The 17,502-nt window shown below is 41.0% G+C and overlaps 1 protein-coding gene across 1 annotated transcript; it reads right to left on the reverse strand.

The window, feature by feature from the left end:
* Positions 1 to 1,132: 1,132 nt before the first annotated feature.
* SNRNP48 (small nuclear ribonucleoprotein U11/U12 subunit 48) lies at positions 1,133 to 17,493 on the reverse strand. The gene is made up of 9 exons (XM_059076750.2): positions 17,262 to 17,493; positions 14,234 to 14,347; positions 13,926 to 13,986; positions 12,503 to 12,577; positions 7,685 to 7,873; positions 7,106 to 7,227; positions 5,395 to 5,483; positions 4,920 to 5,084; positions 1,133 to 2,084 (listed from the first exon to the last, which is right to left on the reverse strand). The coding sequence occupies exons 1-9, from the start codon at positions 17,415 to 17,417 to the stop codon at positions 2,036 to 2,038; spliced, it is 1,020 nt and encodes a 339-aa protein (XP_058932733.1). The 5' UTR covers positions 17,418 to 17,493; the 3' UTR covers positions 1,133 to 2,035.
* Between the last annotated feature and the right edge of the window lie 9 nt (positions 17,494 to 17,502).

Consider the following 17,502-nt stretch of genomic DNA (forward strand, 5'->3'; position numbering starts at 1 on the left):
AAAAATCTTCCCACAAAGAACACTCCAGTCCCAGATGGTTTCACTGGTAAATTCTACCAAACACCTAAAAAGGAATAGTATCAATTATTCACAATTCCAGATAATAAAAGAGGAAGGAAACTTTCCCAGCCATCATTATCTTGATACCGAAAACCAGACAGACATTACAAGTAAACTACAGACGGATATACCTCATGAACGGAGACACCTTAACAAAAATTTGGCAAATTTTTGCAAACAAGTGAATCTAGCAAGACATTAAAGAAACACTATCCTATTTTTCCCCAATCCCACCACCCTATTCCTTTCCCCTTCTCTCTCTCCTACTAAAAGCCCAAGTACATCTTCTAGTTAGTAAAGTCATTGAAATCATAATGAAAAACAATATTATAAATTAAGTTATACTATATGAAACTGCTGATCATTCAAATGGATTTGACCTACAAAAGCAGCAATTTCATGTGGCTCAACATTATGGTAACTCCAAAGTCCTTGTTTTTAAGACTTTTCAATCTGAATTTTATATACTTAGAAATTAAGTTCAACGGCACTAATAGGACTTCATACTGGCAAGCGACCCGTTGATTCTCACCTTATAAACTGGAGAGCTTCTTCCACACCTGAACTTAGCAGCCAATCTGATCTAAATCCAGTCAACCTTTCTGGCGTTGTCAGTTACTTACTCACATAATCAAGGTTTCCTTTCTATTTGGAACCCACCTTGGAATCCTTAACCTGGGTTCCCCAGATACTGCTCTTCAGACATGAGATGTTTAACATTCAATGCCAAAGTTTCAACTGAACAATCTGGCATACAGCAGAATATACTATACTACTTGCAACGAGAAGGACAGACTACCGACACACACAACGTGGATCAGTCTGTGAAGAGGCAAGTGCTGTGCTGCAGCATTCCGCTTACGTGAATTCTAGAAAAGATGTATCTAATCAACAGTAACAAAAAGATCTGTGGTTGTTGAGGGCTGGTGGTAGAGAAACTGATCGGGAAAAGGGGTATAAGGGAACTTCTGAGGGAGACAGAAATGTTCTCTATCTTGACTGAGATGAAGGATACATGGTGGGGGCTATAAGTTTGTCAAAACTCAATGAAATGTACACTTAAAAAGGAATGTATTTTACTGTATGTAAACAGTACCTCAATCAACTTTATTTACAAAAAACAAAGCGACAGTATATTTTTAATTAACACGTGAAACACAAATACTACCTTATTTTTAAAAAATTAACGCAAAATGGATAAGCGGAAGCTCCCTTTGACTGCCCTCCAATCCTGGTTGCCATCCTTTCTCTCTCCCATTTACACCTCCTCCCTCAAATAATCACTGCTGGGAGTTTGGGATGAGTTCTTCTGAACCTTTAAAAATATATTTATATACATATACAGCCAGAGAAGATGTACAGTATTGTTTTGTACATAGATATAACTTGTACATATGTTTCTAAAACTTGTTTATTTTCATTTAGCATGTCTCTGAGACCTATTCATGATAATATAGTTTATTTCTTTAAATCCAATATAGTAATCTATCACGTGACTAGACCACATTTTATTTAGCCAGGCCTTTCCCCTTCTGATGACTATTTGGGTTGTTTTTCCCTTTTACAGCTCACCCGTGGTTACCCCTGGGGGGGCCACAGGGGTCAGAGAAGGTCTCCAGGTGTTCTTTAGCCTTGTCTGTAAGGTTTAATTTTTTACAGTAAGAAGGCATTTATGTATTAGTTATATAGTTTAAATATTCACTTCAGTTAAAGAATTTTCTGATACATAAATTATCAAAAAAGAATGAAACAAAATCACTAACAGGAGGCAATCATCCATTAAAATATAAGGAAAACCAAGTTCTAGGGCATAATCAATGTACTCATGGCTGAGATGTATTGATTGAAAAATAATGACCTGAGCACTAAACAGTTCATATAAGCACATTCTCCTACTCAAAGCAATTATGATAAAAATATCAGCATACTGGTTACCATGGCATAAGCATAATTAATACACGCACAAATACTTCGTTTATACTTTTTGCTTTCTTCTTTTGTGACTATGATGTCTTTCCCCATCCCTGAAATGAAAGGAGTGAAAAAAAAATTATAAATGACAGGCACTTTAATATCAAAGCTTTAAAATAATAATTCACAGTAATATACTGACATCAGATATAAACCAGAACAAGTTAAAACATGCCCTTAAAACTGAAGTGACTTTTTTTAGGAGTAGATATAAAAAAATGCATCATTAAAACTACAGGACAAAATTGAGATGGGGATAAGGAAAACGGATTTTTTACCTGTGCTTTGAAGTTACACTTTAAAATTAACTCTGACTGTATGTACCTGGTTGATGACCTGAGAGTTCATTGCAAACAGGATGCTGGAGTCATAGGAGGAGTTCAGATGTCTGATCTACTCACCCTGGCCCCCATCTCAGCTCCCACAATTCATTCCCTCTCAGGGGTGGCCCTCAAAGACTATCCTACTGAGAAGTATTTTCTGCTAATACTCAGGTTCTCCTCTCTAAAGGAAGATTACTCATGTTTAGATTTTCAGGTTATCTAACATATGTAAGTCAACAGGGACTGACTGGACATGCCAAAAATTACTGAAGTGGAAGGAGCACTGAACCAGAAGAAGTGAGACAGCACAATTTCTTTTTTTTTTTTTTTTGCGGTACGCGGGCCTCTCACTGTTGTGGCCTCTCCCGTTGCGGAGCACAGGCTCCGGACACGCAGGCTCAGCGGCCACGGCTCACGGGCCCAGCCGCTCCGCGGCACGTGGGATCCTCCCGGACCGGGGCACTAACCCGCGTCCCCTGCATCAGCAGGCGGACTCTCAACTGCTGCGCCACCAGGGAAGCCCCAGAGACAGCACAATTTCTGATAGCTAATCAAGAGTTAACGTGTGCAGGGGCTTCCCTGGTGGCACAGTGGTCAAGAATACGCCTCACTGCAGGGCACACGGGTTCGAGCCCTGGTCCGGGAAGATCCCACATGCCGCGGAGCAGCACAACTGTATGCCACAACTACTGAGCCTGTGCTCTAGAGCCCGTGCTCTGCAACAAGAGAAGCCACCGCAGTGAGAAGCCTGCGCGCCGCAAGGAAGAGTAGCCCCCCCGCTCGCCGCAACTAGAGAGAAAGCCCACTCGCCGCAACAAAGACCCAATGCAGCCAAAAATAAATAAATAAAATAATTTTTAAAAAAAGTTAACGTGTGCATAATTATCAGATTATCATGCATTAAATGAATCAAAAGGGTTTACTAAGCAAATATTTCATTTTTATAAGAGAAGGACTAAATCACAGCTAGCTTTAACTCTGTGAACTGAATGATAATAAGACGAGCAAAATTATTAAACCAATAAGTCTTACTAATTCCTGATCGTCACTGGCCCTGGAGAGGTATCATTTAAAAGCCTATTACTAGACAAGCACTGTGCAAATAATACTAAATAAGACGTGGGCCCGCTTTCAACGAGCTCAGTCCAGCAGAGAGAGAAACAACTTACGTTCAATAGGGTAGAGTGGTAACAAAAGGGGAAAGATCAGCTCTGTCCGAATGAGTGAAAAAGGCTTCACGGAAATGACTACGCCGGGTCTTAAAGGACGAGGAGGAGCTGACCGAGCAGGCTTAAAGGACTCCCCTGGTGGCACAGTGGTTAAGACCCTGTGCTCCCAATGCAGGGGGGCCCGGGTTCGGTCCCTGTTCAGGGAACTAGATTCCACATGCCTGCCGCCACTAAGAGTTCGAATGGCAGTGAGCTGCAGCTAAGGAGCCCACGTGCCGAAACTAAGACTCAGAGCTACCAAACAAACAAACAAAACATCAGGCAGCAGAACACGAGGTGCAAAGGCAGGAGGAGGCACGGGGTGGATGAGGAAGTGTGAGAATCCAGGCTGGCTAGAGCAGAAGTTATGTATGTCACGGGGTAGGGGCAAGACACAAAGCAGGTAGGCAGGTGGCCTGCTCCCGGAGGTCTCGAGAGCTGTTCTAAATAAAGAATGTGAACTCTACCACTGAGGAGTTTTAGGAGGTGAAAGTTCACTCTGGTAGCAGGGCAGGGATGGATCCATATGGGACAAGCTTACAGACAGAACAATTAGGAAAACAACCATCACTTTCCAGATGACGGCCTTAAGGACAGAGACGAGGAGGAGCATGTGAGGTACCTTCACACAAAACTGACAATTAGGACCAGATGGTAAGGAGTAAAAGGGAGCTTCTAACATGAATCCTCGACTTCTGGCTTAGGTGACCAGATGATGGTCATCCACTAACCAGGACAGGAGGACTGGTGGAAGAGGAGCAGACCAAGAAAAAGACAAGTTCAGGTGCAGACCTGATAAATTTGAGATCCACATAGATGCCCAGTAAGCAGCTGGATGCAGGAACAGACCTTGGTCAATTTGAATTCATTATTTCAGTATTACTTTATATCTCCCAAGCTTTCAAAATTTTATCAGGAATACCAACAAGGGCAGAACTGACTGCCATTAAAGCTCAGACCTTCTCTCTGACTTTATAACATCTTTATCTGATGAATTAGCAAGAGAAAGAAAGGATGAGAAAGAGAAACAAGAAAGGGAGGGAGGGACACAGAAAGGACTGAAGAAAGATCTAGGCAAACACCTTTCTAACATGGTTAACTTTCTACCTAGACATCACTTTCTCGTCTCCTGGTGAGGAAACAAGTAATAAAAAAGGGAAACCGTACCAATCAGGCAGACAGAGCTGTGGGTATTTGAACTGAAACAGGATGAATGTTAAGAATCTTCATCAATTGTTTACTCTCCTCACCTGAATTTACTTAACAAGCCATTTTCTCAGCATGGCCTATGACAGAAGGACCTTTTGCTTCTCAAACATCAACAATGCGACAGCGAATGACGCAGTGTTGGGCTTACCGCTCTTTCCTTCTTCTTGAGTCCCAGTGTTTATCCTTATCTTTGTTTCTTTTGCGTTTATGGGGGCTCCTACTCCGATCCCTTCTATGTCGTGAACTCTCCGCATCCAGATAGCTCCCCCCAGACTGCCGTGAGTCTACTGAAGCCGACCGCCTTTCTTCATTCCTGAAACAGAAAGAACATTAAACAGTTCGTTTTAACTATGGTCTCCAGTACAGACCAGCCTAAAGCTCAATATTCTGTATCAGACCAGTGACAGACATACATATAACCTTGCACTCCAGGTAAGAGGGCAGGCAAAGAAACTTAGCTCTTAATGGCATGTTTTACAACTGTGGTAAAATAAATAACAATAAGCGCTCTGATGAATTACAGTGTGCTACTAATGGTCTTGGAGGTGCTAAAATTCAGTTGAACAATTACAGGTGACAGAATAAACAGAGAACCGTGTTCACCAACTGCCGCACTGACGTACTTTTCCGCGTCGTCCTCTGCTTTCTCCTGCTCCTCCTGCCAGTGGCTGCTGAGTTCCTCCATGTGCACGTTGATCACGTCCCGAATCACCTACAGAGAGTTAAGTACCGAATTTCAGATACGAGAGCTGCTCAGGGGCTTCCCTGGTGGCGCGGTGGTTAAGAGTCCGCCTGCCGATGCAGGGGACGCAGGTTCGTGCCCCGGTCCGGGAAGATCCCACGTGCCGCGGAGCGGCTGGGCCCGTGCACCACAACTACTGAGCCTGAGCTCTAGAGCCCGCGAGCCACAACTACGGAGCCCACGTGCCACAATTACTGAAGCTCATGCACCTCAAGCCTGTGCTCCACAACAAGAGAAGCCACCGCAGTGAGAAGCCCGCCCACCACAATGAAGAGTAGCCCGTGCTCGCTGCAACCAGAGAAAGCCCGTGCGCAGCTACAAAGACCCAACGCAGCCAAAAATGAAATGAATAAATAAATAAATTTATTTTTTTTTTAAAAAAGTTAACCATAAAATTGTAAAGAACACTTAGCAACGACACTTACACTTGAGCTCAAGGTTATGAGACCAGAGAAGAAACAAGTGTTGAACCACCAAGGATTTGAGGGGCTCTAAGACTCACTAGGGCGACGCCCGAGTAAGGGAAGTCTAAAACATGTACTTTAATTGTCAAAAGCAGAGCATAAAACTCAGTGCCAAGCTGTCGGTACAGAGCATGAGTGCAGTAAGCCGGCAGTTGGCTCACAGACATCAACACCTCATGGGAACAGTGAGTGGGCATCAAGTTTCTAAACAGCAAAACAAAAGGCACCGCAGATGAGACAACATGTATTAGGATACTGAGGTAAGAATAAATACGTGTGATCAGATACAGTTTAACAGACATGCCTGACTAAAGCAAAAGAAAACGCTTGTTAAAATGAGGCCAGATTATGGAAGGTCTCTGAAGTCATAAAAGGAAGGAAGAGATAACATGGGAACAAGTCGAGACTCAATGAGGAAATTATTTACAGCGTTTAGGCAAGGTGATTGGTGTACCAAAAATTCATCAACTCTACCCACCAAATGACATCTGAAAATAAGTCTAGATATACATCAAGAGGTTAATGTACTTAAATTTTATAATATACATAAAATTATTTTATAATATAAATTACAAATAATTTACACCAAGACATTTCTTAAGCCCAAATGTTTAGTAAAGTACATAAAAGCACACTAAAATTTCTGCCAGAAAAATAACTATTTACTGCACAATTTCTTTGTCCATAAGCATTATTTCAATTACTTCTCACAATAATCCTGCAGTCTGTATTACTATAAAATGAAAACATCTGAATCTTAAAACGCTCAAATAATTTGCCCAAGTCAAACAGCCAATGATAAATGGCAGAATCAAAACTCAAGCCCAGGTCTGTCTAAAGCCAAAAATCTATGTTCTCATCGTGATGTAATACCACTTTCTCAAAAGCAGTGTTTCTGGTAAGATTGCACAACCTCTTTATAGAAAGGCTTTGTACCCTGAAAAGCCTTTGTCTGGTAAAGGGTGGGTCTGAGAGTGATGGAGCAAATACAAAGCAGGCGTGGCCACCGTGGAGCCACTTACTCTCCGAAAACCTCTAAGGAACTGTGGAAATCCACGGGACAGAGGACAACTATCTAAGGGAAATCTCTGTGTTCAACAAAGCTCCATACAATTATGTAAAACATACCTCAGTATAGGATTTCTTGGTTATGTGAACATTCTTAGCTCTATAGGACTGGCGTCTTCTTTTGTAATCTCTCACTTCTGCCAGGATTTCAAGGTAAGATTTTGGACTTTTTCGACTATTATCTAATAAAAGAACAAAATAAAATTATTACATCCTCAGAAGCTATAAATTCTTATGAATTAGTGGGAAGGAACACCATAATCATCCGATATTTCAACATGCTTTAATGTATTGTAATAATATAGCACTCAAAAATATTCTAAAAATTGTTATATAAATGGACTAAGTTTTATATCATTCCTTTTCTCTAACTATTCATTGAACGTAAGAGTGCTTAGGTACAGAGATTAAAGTAACAGCCCCGCTCAAGGACCATTCTTACAGAAGTAAGGTATGCTTAATGTAACAATCAGAGAGCAAAATTTCAAGTACTAAGTAAACACCTTAAAATATATGTGAATAACAGATGATACAAAACCATCCTATTCCAACTCAAAGTGGCCTGACAAGTCATCTTAATAACACTCAAAGGATGGAAGGACAATTAAGAAATAGAAAACTATGATATTCATCTCAAACCTTGATTGACTTTGGCAGCCAAGTCTACAAAGAGATCGCTGTCATTTTCAATAATTTGCGAATCTGAGCGCTTTTTCTTTGTCTCCTCAATTACAAAATCATAGAGGGCAAGACGATCGGCTTGGGTTAGATCACAAACAAACCGTTTGTGATTCAGAGGAACTTCAACAGGCAACGAAGAACACATCCCTAGAGTAAAAATAAAATCACAAGAATAAACAATACATGAAGCTCTGTGGATTTATGATCTACTATACTTATCTTTAAACATGAGCTGTAATAATGCAACATTAAATTAACACAAGCAATCTGTTTTCATAGTAATCCCTAAACATACAAAACATCAATCTGTGTGATAATGGTCAACACTGACTCTATCCTGAATGCTACATCCACAAAACGTTTGCTGTTGTGGACATCTGCTATTCTTTCCAACAATGTTAAGACAGATCCCATGAAGGCAGGCAGTAATAACCATGAGACAATTTGCTAAGAAAAAAAACTTTTAAAAGGCTGCCCATACTGTAAAAGTAGATATTAACTTTCTATCTATATGCTTTTCCCCATAAAAGCTGGGAAAAAATGTTTTTAATAGGTAATACACATTACAGTCCCTTTGAAGATAAATTATAGAAGTACAAAAAATGTATAAAAAACATCATTTTTTATGAGAGACATCAAGCTAGATGTTCCATAGTCAAAATATATCCCATTTGTGCAATGACTTAGAGCTAGGGACCAAGAAACAGGTAAGTAGCAGAAATCCCAAGAAAGACCAGAGAAAGACAGGCTGAGACTAACCATGATTTAATTTTTGGAAGAAGCAGCATATTGACTTCACCAAATTAACTGAAAAACGTTAACAATACCCCCCACCCCCAAAGTCACAGAACTTTCTAAAATCTGCTCATTAATGAAAAAAAGTAAATACAATACCTTGATATGATGTATTAAACATTGAAGAAAATTTGTTTTGAGATTCAAATTTTCTCAAAGAAACAAAAAAAATACTGTAACTGTAAATAAAGCAATTTAAAACGATTCTTTCTAGACTTCATTATTCACGAATGCAAACAAAGAACATGAGCTACTAAAGGAATCCTTTTAATGTTTGCTAGTTACCCTAAAGTAATAACTTAGGTTCACAGAACAATGTAAAATCAGTAGCCCTTCTCAAATACTTAATATTTGACAAAGTTTAATCTCACTGACTTCCTAGGTAAAGAGGCAAAACAAAAATTCAAATGAGAGCACCCTGTGAACTAAGCATTACAACACAAGAAAAGAGATGACTTTACATTTGCCTACAAATTAAGAGGAGAGCTACACTGAATCTGAGCCCGTGGTGTAACAGCTATAGATAACCATCTGTACTAACAGAAGACTCCTGAATTAGCGCGGAAGGAGGGTTCCCTCCTTTTCAATCGATCTTACTCTAATTCTGGTAGATGCTAGGGAAAGCCAGATGTTAAAACATTTAATTTTATAATATAAAAATGAGATGGCTTTGATAAACCTAATTTATCTGAGTATAGGTTACATATTCTGGGAGAAAGACACAAAAGATTAGAAAACACTCATGTATCATAAACAATCTCCATATAAACCTCTCTCTGTTCTTTTTAAACAAAGAAGTATAATTTCCTCCTTAAAATATCTTGGAGTTTTCTTTATTCACCTTAAATTCCTGTATGGTCAAGACTGATAGGTAAATTCTTTGAAATTCAACTAAAATTCCAAATCAAGACTATAATATTGTGACAGTGATTAAGATAAAGTTTAGAAATTTGAGTGATACTTTTAAAAGGATATCATTTGCAAAAAGGATACTGCATATCTTTAAATAAGGAGTACATTCAGGTTCCTAATTCCTCTTTATACTCACCCCAATTACTGAAAAAGAAAAAGTACAGGAAAAGTTAAACAACAAACTGCATTCAAGTCATTCAGAACATAGATATTTCTGACAAAAAATAATAATAAACACACTTAAATAAGCTTACATTTCCAAAAAATGTAAAAGTTCAAACGCAAGTTTCTATACAATTTAGAGGTATATCTGAATGAGCTGTAATCATACTAATTCTGTGACCCTCTATCTACTTTTTTTTATAGTAGTTTTAAAAAACTGTGGTAAAATATACACATGAAATTTACTATTTTAACCATTTTCAGGTGTACAGTTCAGCGGCATTTAGTACATTCGTACTGCTGTGCTACCATCACTTCTATCCGTCTCCAGGACTTTTTAATCATCCCAAACTGAAACGCTAATCTACTTTTTCAATAACTTGAACTCTCATTCTTCTGTGTTAGTCCTTTCTGCCAACACAGGGCATCTCAAACATGTGAGAGACAGTATTAAATATTAATAATTAATATTAATATTAAATAATGACATATTTAAGCATATTAAACATTAACTCGTGTTAAAGGTACAAATGCAGAATTTTGCAAAGAATTCATACAGAGTCAATTTCCTAACACTGGAGATGAAAAAATGAGGCCCTGAAAGTAAAACGATTTGCCAACATCTCACAAGTGGTAGGAACAGATCAGGTCTAGAACCATAACCTCCTGTGTCTTTGGGGTTCTTTGGCGTAGTACAGATGTTCCAATCATGGCCACCACCCACACAGATGCTATGACACTGAAGTACAGCAACTTGAATGTTTAATATTGAAGGAAAAAGATAAACCACCAACTATAAAATGATTGTTTATGACTGAAATTAGTATCTTGGTTATAAAATTAACCAAAGTAACTATATCTGAAAATAAACAAGTAGATCTAATGGCTGTTCAAGCTTTGACAAAGATTAACGAATTGAGAACTCTATACCGTGAGTTTAGACCTGATGTGACTGATGAAATGAAAACATAAAAAACTTACAATTTAGTACATAACAAACAAAATATTAATGAAATGGAAAATGTAAAACTATTCATGTTAGTCATTCTTCCTTCAAAGTAAACATCAATAAGAAAGTATTAAAGAGATTTTTGTCCTGGGGTAAAAAATTTTAGATGTGTAAGACATAAGTGCGCCACAAAAATTCATCTCTATTGAGAAATTGCAGAAGTCTACACAGATGAAAAAAATTTTAAAAAGAGGGTTACAGATCATATAACATATTATTCTTAACAATTAAGTCTTAATTTAAGATAATACAAAAATTAAAAATAAAATAGAAGTTCCTCTTAACTATCTATTAAAAGAACTATTCATTCAAAGTAATTATTTGCTTTTGTAAAGAATTAAACTCAATGTGCAACTCTGCAAAATCGAGAACTTGGCTCTCAATCCAGCTTTCCTATATTATAGCAAAGTGGTGTTAATTCACTTTTGTGTGCCTCTATTTCTTCATCTAATATGAAAGGGCAAATACTTGTTCAACCTATCACAAGTTTGTTGTCAAAGGAAAATGAAATGCATAAGAGAGCTTTGAAAAAAAAAAAAAAATCTCTTCTAAAATATAAAAGCACTGAGGACCTTTAGAACAAGCACCCCAGATCTTTATCATCTCTATCCGACAGGATTTGTTTCCTGATCTGTAAAAAGCAGAAGCTGGATTAGATGACCTCCAAGTTCTCTTTCAACTCTAAAATAAATTAGTAAATCTATCTAACTAGCTAAAGTCAAAAAAAGTCCTTTAACTAGTAACCCCTCCAAAAAAAAAACCCAAAACCAAAATATTTTACTTTTTTAATTGGTTCACTAACTGAACAGGGGTCAAAAAAGGCTTGACTGACTATAGCTCAGTAATCTCTTCAAATAAAATGAGAGTCAAATTGTCTCCCTCAAAGAATAAAACCTGCAATTTAGCACAAAAAGTACTAAATGGGATCTTCAAAGCAGGAAATACAAGAAATATGCTTCTGGCTGTTACAAGGAACCAATGTAATGCAGACTAAGAAGATTTCTTCCTTCTGTAGCCACAGGGCAACTGAGGGAGAAATGAAGCCCAGATACTGGCTTAGAACAATAGAATTAAGACCCTGAACATCAACACAGGAGAAAAGAAATCCTAACTATGGGCTGGTGAGTATCATTCAGCTAAAAACAAGAGTGAGGGTGAAAAAGGTGAGATGTCCAGAGAAAGCTACCTTCAGGAACCTTAAAGAAGTCAACTGAGAATTCTTTTCAGAGCCAGTCAGCTTTGGCTGGATGGTCTACCTAGAGTCAGAAATCTGTTAACTCCATTTACTTGTTTTCTTCTATCATTTTGAAGGATTAAGGTTTCTTTCAATTTCCTAGAAGCTCAAACTTAAAAATTCGAACCTAGTCTCTGCTGAAGTTAAGTCCCAGGCAGAAACTCTTAAGCCAGCCTTCCAAAGCTGGGCATGCAGGGATCCACAAACCCTCTGAAATTGTATATAAAACTGTTGTTTGTGCTTCACTGCGGACTAGCTGTGGAGACAGATTAGCCGGAGCCTTTCCTCTTACGTTGCATCTCGCCATTCCTACATTTAACACTGGGCTAATTCTCAGGAGAGGGGAAATGTCAGGGTGAGACAGCCTACTCCATGAGATTTATTTACTAAATAATAATTAATAAAAAATTATCTACGAGGCAATCTCACCTATTAGGTAATTCCAAAGCATGAATCCCTAGCTAAAACAGTGTCCTGGTGAGACTGGTGTATCTCAGTGGAATATATCTAACAAATGAAGCTGACACCAAACACTGAGTAATGTCAAATATAAAACTTAGCCTTTCTCATAACTGTTCTCGTAAGATTTCTCTTGAAAATTAGTAACATGTGCTATGGAAGAAAAACAGTTTTATTAATTAGTTCAAACTTTGCTGCCACTTACTTTGATTGTAATAATCACCATCGTTTCCAACTGCATCTCTAGCTTGCTTAATTATCTGGAATTGTGAGTCCTTATCTGTCAAAAAAAAAAATCCATAAATACAATATGAATCATCAGTGTACACAATGAAATTAACTGGGTTCCAACCCAAGCTCCTTGGGCATATTGAGAAACCTTCCAGAATCTTAACACCCACAGTGCTGCCAAGGTACTCTGAATGCAGAATTCTTTCAGATCTACCTAGAATCCAATAAGTAACCAGACTTCAAGCAATTCAGAAAACACTATAATCAAGCATGCAGCAGTAGCTGCTACAAATTTTATCAACCAATATAATATCTAACATTTCTTGAATCCCAGCTAAGTGTCAGGCAGTATTCTAATGATATTACATGTATCATTACATCATTTAATCCTCACAAGGGTGCTATTATCATCATCCGCAGTTTATAAAGAAATTTAGGCAACAAACAGGTTAATTACCTTACTGAAAGTCACACAACTATTAGTGACAAAATTAGTTGACTCGGCATTCTGATTCCAAAGTCCAAGATTTTAACCTCTATGTATGCTGTGAATGCTTGGAACACATTTCTATCCTCAGTTCTAACGTCAAATTATGTGTGTGGCCAGATTTTTGTTATAATCAAGAAGGAAGGCAGCTGTCCTACTGTACAAAGCTTTGGAGGATTTTCATTGCCTATTATAAGCCTGGTCTCTAAATTTCAGATTGAGCAAACTAGTGTCACTATAGGAAATATCCTTCTTGGGACGTCCCTGGCAGTCCAGTGGTTAAGACTTCGCCTTCCAATACAGGGGGTGCGGGCTCGATTCCTGGTTGGGGAGCTAAGCTCCCACATGCCTTGCAGCCAAAAAACCAAAAAAACATAAAACTGAAGCAATACTGTAACATATTCAATACTTTAAAAAACGTTCCACATCAAAAAAAAAAATCTTAAAAAAAAAAAGGAAATATCCTTCTTAATCAACCATAAGCATACTTATAAAGGCCACTCTTTTGATAATTCAAAAATGAAACATCAGGACTTCCCTGGTGGCGCAGTGTTTAAGAATCCGTCTGCCAATGCAGGGCACACGGGTTCAGTCCCTAGACTGGGAAGATCCCACATGACAAAGAGCAACTAAGCCCGTGCGCCACAACTACGGAGCGCTCTAGAGCCCACGAGCTGCAACTACAGAAGCCCACGCGCCTAGAGCCTGTGCTCCACAACTAGATAAGCCACTGTGACGAGAAGCCCGTGCACTGCAATAAAGAGTAGTCCCCGCTCGCCGCAACTAGAGAAAGCCCGCGTGCAGCAACGAAGAGCTAACGCAGCCAAAAATATTTTTTTTAAAAAAGAAATATCAATACCTATACAGGTACAGCTACACTAAGATATTTTAAAATTATATTAATACTTACTCAAGGTAACTGAAGGTATCTTCGCATTCTCATAGAAAAAGTCAGAATTATACATTTTATCCTAAACAACAGAAAAAACAAAATCTTAGTGTTTTTCAGTATCATGACTATTTTAAGATTTGAGATAAACCAATAATAGATTAATATCATTTAAACATTTCTTGCAATAATTTTCAAAATGAGGCAAGTACCATTGCACCCCTCAAATAACTATTATTTTGTCAGAAAACATCACACTGTACCTTCCAAGTACTGTGAATTTATTAAGGCATGAATTACACAACATACACATAATAGATATATGGTACCTCTTCTTCTTTGGTATAGCCCAGTTTCCTCAATCTACAAGATACCATGTGCTTTGCTAAAGACGACTTAGGCATGTGGTGATTGGAATCATAAGGGCATATGGCAACTTCATCCTATAAAGATCAAACAGAAGCAAAGAAAAAAGGTACATAATTTTTAAGGAAATAATTATACCATTAAATGTTTTTACATCCTCTTCTGTAGGCCTCTCCCAACGCCCCGTGTGAGTTTATGTACACAGAAAAGAAAAAAAAACCTCCCTCATTCTCTCTCCCCCTTACATCCTCTGCCCCCCTTCAACCCATCAAAGCCCAACTCTTGAAAGATGTGTTTACACTCACTGCCTGGACAACCTCACCTACCAACCAGCTAGTCTTCTTTCCTCCTAACGAACTCTGAAATCCTTCCACATACTCCATGCCCACTGCCATGTCCCCATGCAGGAGATCATCAGCTCCCTCCTGGGTTACAAGGGCCACTGCCTAACTGCTCTCTCTACTTCCGGTCTGGCTGTTCTCCATTCTCCACACTGCAGCTAGCTTGAATCCCAGGCCTGCCACTTACTGACTGTACGAACTTAGTCAAGGTACTGAACCTTACTTTGCCTCAGTTTCCTCATCTATAACAGGGGTGTAATAGCTCTCTCACAGAGCTATGAGTTTATACACATAAAGCAATATGGACAGGGCCTGGTAAATACTAAGCATACAGTAACTATAAGCAATTATTATTTCATTAAAAGGCAAGTATAATCATGATATGTCTTAGCTTAAAATATTTCCATGCGGGGCTTCCCTGGTGGCGCAGTGGTTAAGAATCCTCCTGCCAAGGCAGGGGACGCAGGTTCGAGCCCTAGTCCGGGAAGATCCCACATGCCGTGGAGCAACTAAGCCCGTGCGCCACAACTACTGAGCCTGTGCTCTAGTGTCCACGTGCAGCAACTACAGAAGCCCATGCGCCTAGAGGCCCTGATCTGCAACAAGAGAAGCCACCGCAATGAGAAGCCCGCGCCCAGCAACGAAGAGTAGCCCCTGCTCGCCACAACTAGAGAAAGCCCATGTGGAGCAACAGAGACCCGACGCAGCCAAAAATAAATAAATTAAATAAATAATTAAAGAAAAAAACCAAAAACTTCCATGCCTCCCCCACTGTTCTCATTAAGAAAAAAAAAAAAAAATCCAGATTCTTTAACACGGCTGACACAAGGCTCTTTAAGCTCTGGCCCCTCCTTCCCCATAGCCTATGCTCTTAGCTATCCTTAACTACCGGAGGTTTCCTGATCTGCTCACAGCCTCGTCTCTGGATTTCTACACATGATGTTGATGCTTCCTCTGTGCTTCACTAGCTAATTCAGCTCACTTTCATTTATCAGCTTAGAATTCACTCTACCCAGGAAGTCCTGGCCATCCCCTCACAGCCTACAATAACCGGCACGACAGCAATTCCAACCCAGCCCTCATAGACTTTATCACATTACGACGTAGTGGCTGATCTCTCTGTATCCCCCCTCGTCACCACCACCGGCCGCCGAGCTCCGTGAGGACGGGAGCCGTGACGCTGTTCACTAACTTCAGTGTGAAAACACTCCAGCAGCAAACTGAAGATTCGCTGCCTATCCGGACTGCAGCTGGTCTAGGAAGCATCAATGTCACTTACCAGGATGCTTAAGCCAGTCCCTCTCCTGAATATCAGACACCGGTTTTGCAAAGGTCAGATACACACCCACAGCCGATTTCAGAGAGGAGTTTTAGAGCGGCAGCAAACCAATTCGGCACAGGGGCTCTCAGAGCAGAATGCCTGGGGGTTCAAATCCTAACTGCCACCTATCAGCAATGTGTCCTGGGACAAAGTATCACCTCTTCTGGTTTGTTTCCTCATCTGTAAAAAGTGGCTAACGGTACCTACCTCATAGGGTAACTATGAATATTAAAGGAGGTAATTATAGTAAGTGGCATATACAAAGCTCTATTTAACTGTTAATAAAAGAAATCTAGGGCTTCCCTGGTGGCGCAGTGGTTGGGAGTCCGCTTGCCGATGCAGGGGACGCGGGTTCGTGCCCCGGTCCGGGAAGATCCCACGTGCCGCGGAGCGGCTGGGCCCGTGAGCCATGGCCGCTGGGCCTGCGCGTCCGGAGCCTGTGCTCCGCAACGGGAGAGGCCACAACAGTGAGAGGCCCGCGTAGCGCAAAAAAAAAATAAAATAAAATAAAATAAAATAAATCTAAATTTACTAAATCGCTGGGGTGTGGAAAGCCTTGGCAGGCCCCACTCAATGGAATTCGCAGCTTCAAATATACCTCTAAACAAATAATAAAAGTGTTGCTGCTGTTTTCTCCTCTGGCCGGGCAGCACGCGGGATCTTAGTTCCCGGGCCTGGGACTGAATTGAACCCGGGCCCCCTGCAGCGGAAGCCCGGAATCCTAACCACTAGACCTCCAGGGATTTCCCAAAAGTGTTTTTTTTTTAATGGTAAACCCAGAAAGGATAGTCGACCGCATGAATAATGATGCCACACTGGAGCACTTCCCTTCCTGCCATCCCATTAAAAAAAAAAAATCAGGAGTGTTCACCCCAATACTCTTGCCTACATCTATATCTTCCTAACGTCTAGGAGAGCTGCTAGTACCGACTCTAGGTTGACATCCTTTAATAACCCTGGAATCGGTGCACAGTCTGGAGGCAGAGAAAGGTGACCTGCACTCCCAGGCCCTCCCGACACCGAGTCTGGCGCAACTGCGGAATCCACGCGACAGGTGACTGGGCAAACCGCCGCCGCCTCCGCGAGCAGCACCTAGAGACACGCCCGCTCATCTCCCAGTCACGCCTCAGCCCGGCTATCCGCTCCGCTCTGCACCCGCCGCGATCCCTCGGCTCCTTAGGGCGAGGTTCCGCAGGGGTGCGCAGCCCGGGAGCGTCGGGCGCTGCAGGCCGGATTCCGCGCCTCCCACGGCCCTGCAGACTCGGGGCCGCGCCCGCCGCCCGGGGCTCCGCAGGCTGCGGGCCCCCGGGAGGACCCCGCGCCCCTCACCTCGGCCGCCTCCTCCTCCCCGGGCTCCAGCCGGTCCAGGCTCCAGCCCAGCGACGCCGTCACCTCCTCCAGCGTCCGGCAGCAGCTCTCCACGAACTCGCTCAGCTCCTCCCGCAGCCGCCGCCGCTCCTCCAACGGGGGAGGTTCGCCCTCCATGGCCGCCGCACGGTCGCTTACCCGCCTGCCGGCCCGGAAGGAGCGGCCCAACTGCCGGCGGCGCGCGCGGGCCTCTGGGAGCCGT

Source organism: Kogia breviceps, chromosome 10, assembly GCF_026419965.1.
Source record: "Kogia breviceps isolate mKogBre1 chromosome 10, mKogBre1 haplotype 1, whole genome shotgun sequence".
Classification (NCBI taxonomy): domain Eukaryota; kingdom Metazoa; phylum Chordata; class Mammalia; order Artiodactyla; family Physeteridae; genus Kogia; species Kogia breviceps.

Bases quoted from the DNA above. Each gene is read 5' to 3' on its own strand.
- SNRNP48 (XM_059076750.2), bottom strand. From the start codon at position 17,417: ATGGAGGGCGAACCTCCCCCGTTGGAGGAGCGGCGGCGGCTGCGGGAG. The intron at 12,578-13,925 runs GTAAGTATTAAT...TTTTTTTGACAG, and splicing joins GATACCTTCAGTTACCTTGA to ATAAGGACTCACAATTCCAG. The intron at 5,085-5,394 runs GTACGTCAGTGC...TTTCTGTTTCAG, and splicing joins GCAGAGGACGACGCGGAAAA to GAATGAAGAAAGGCGGTCGG.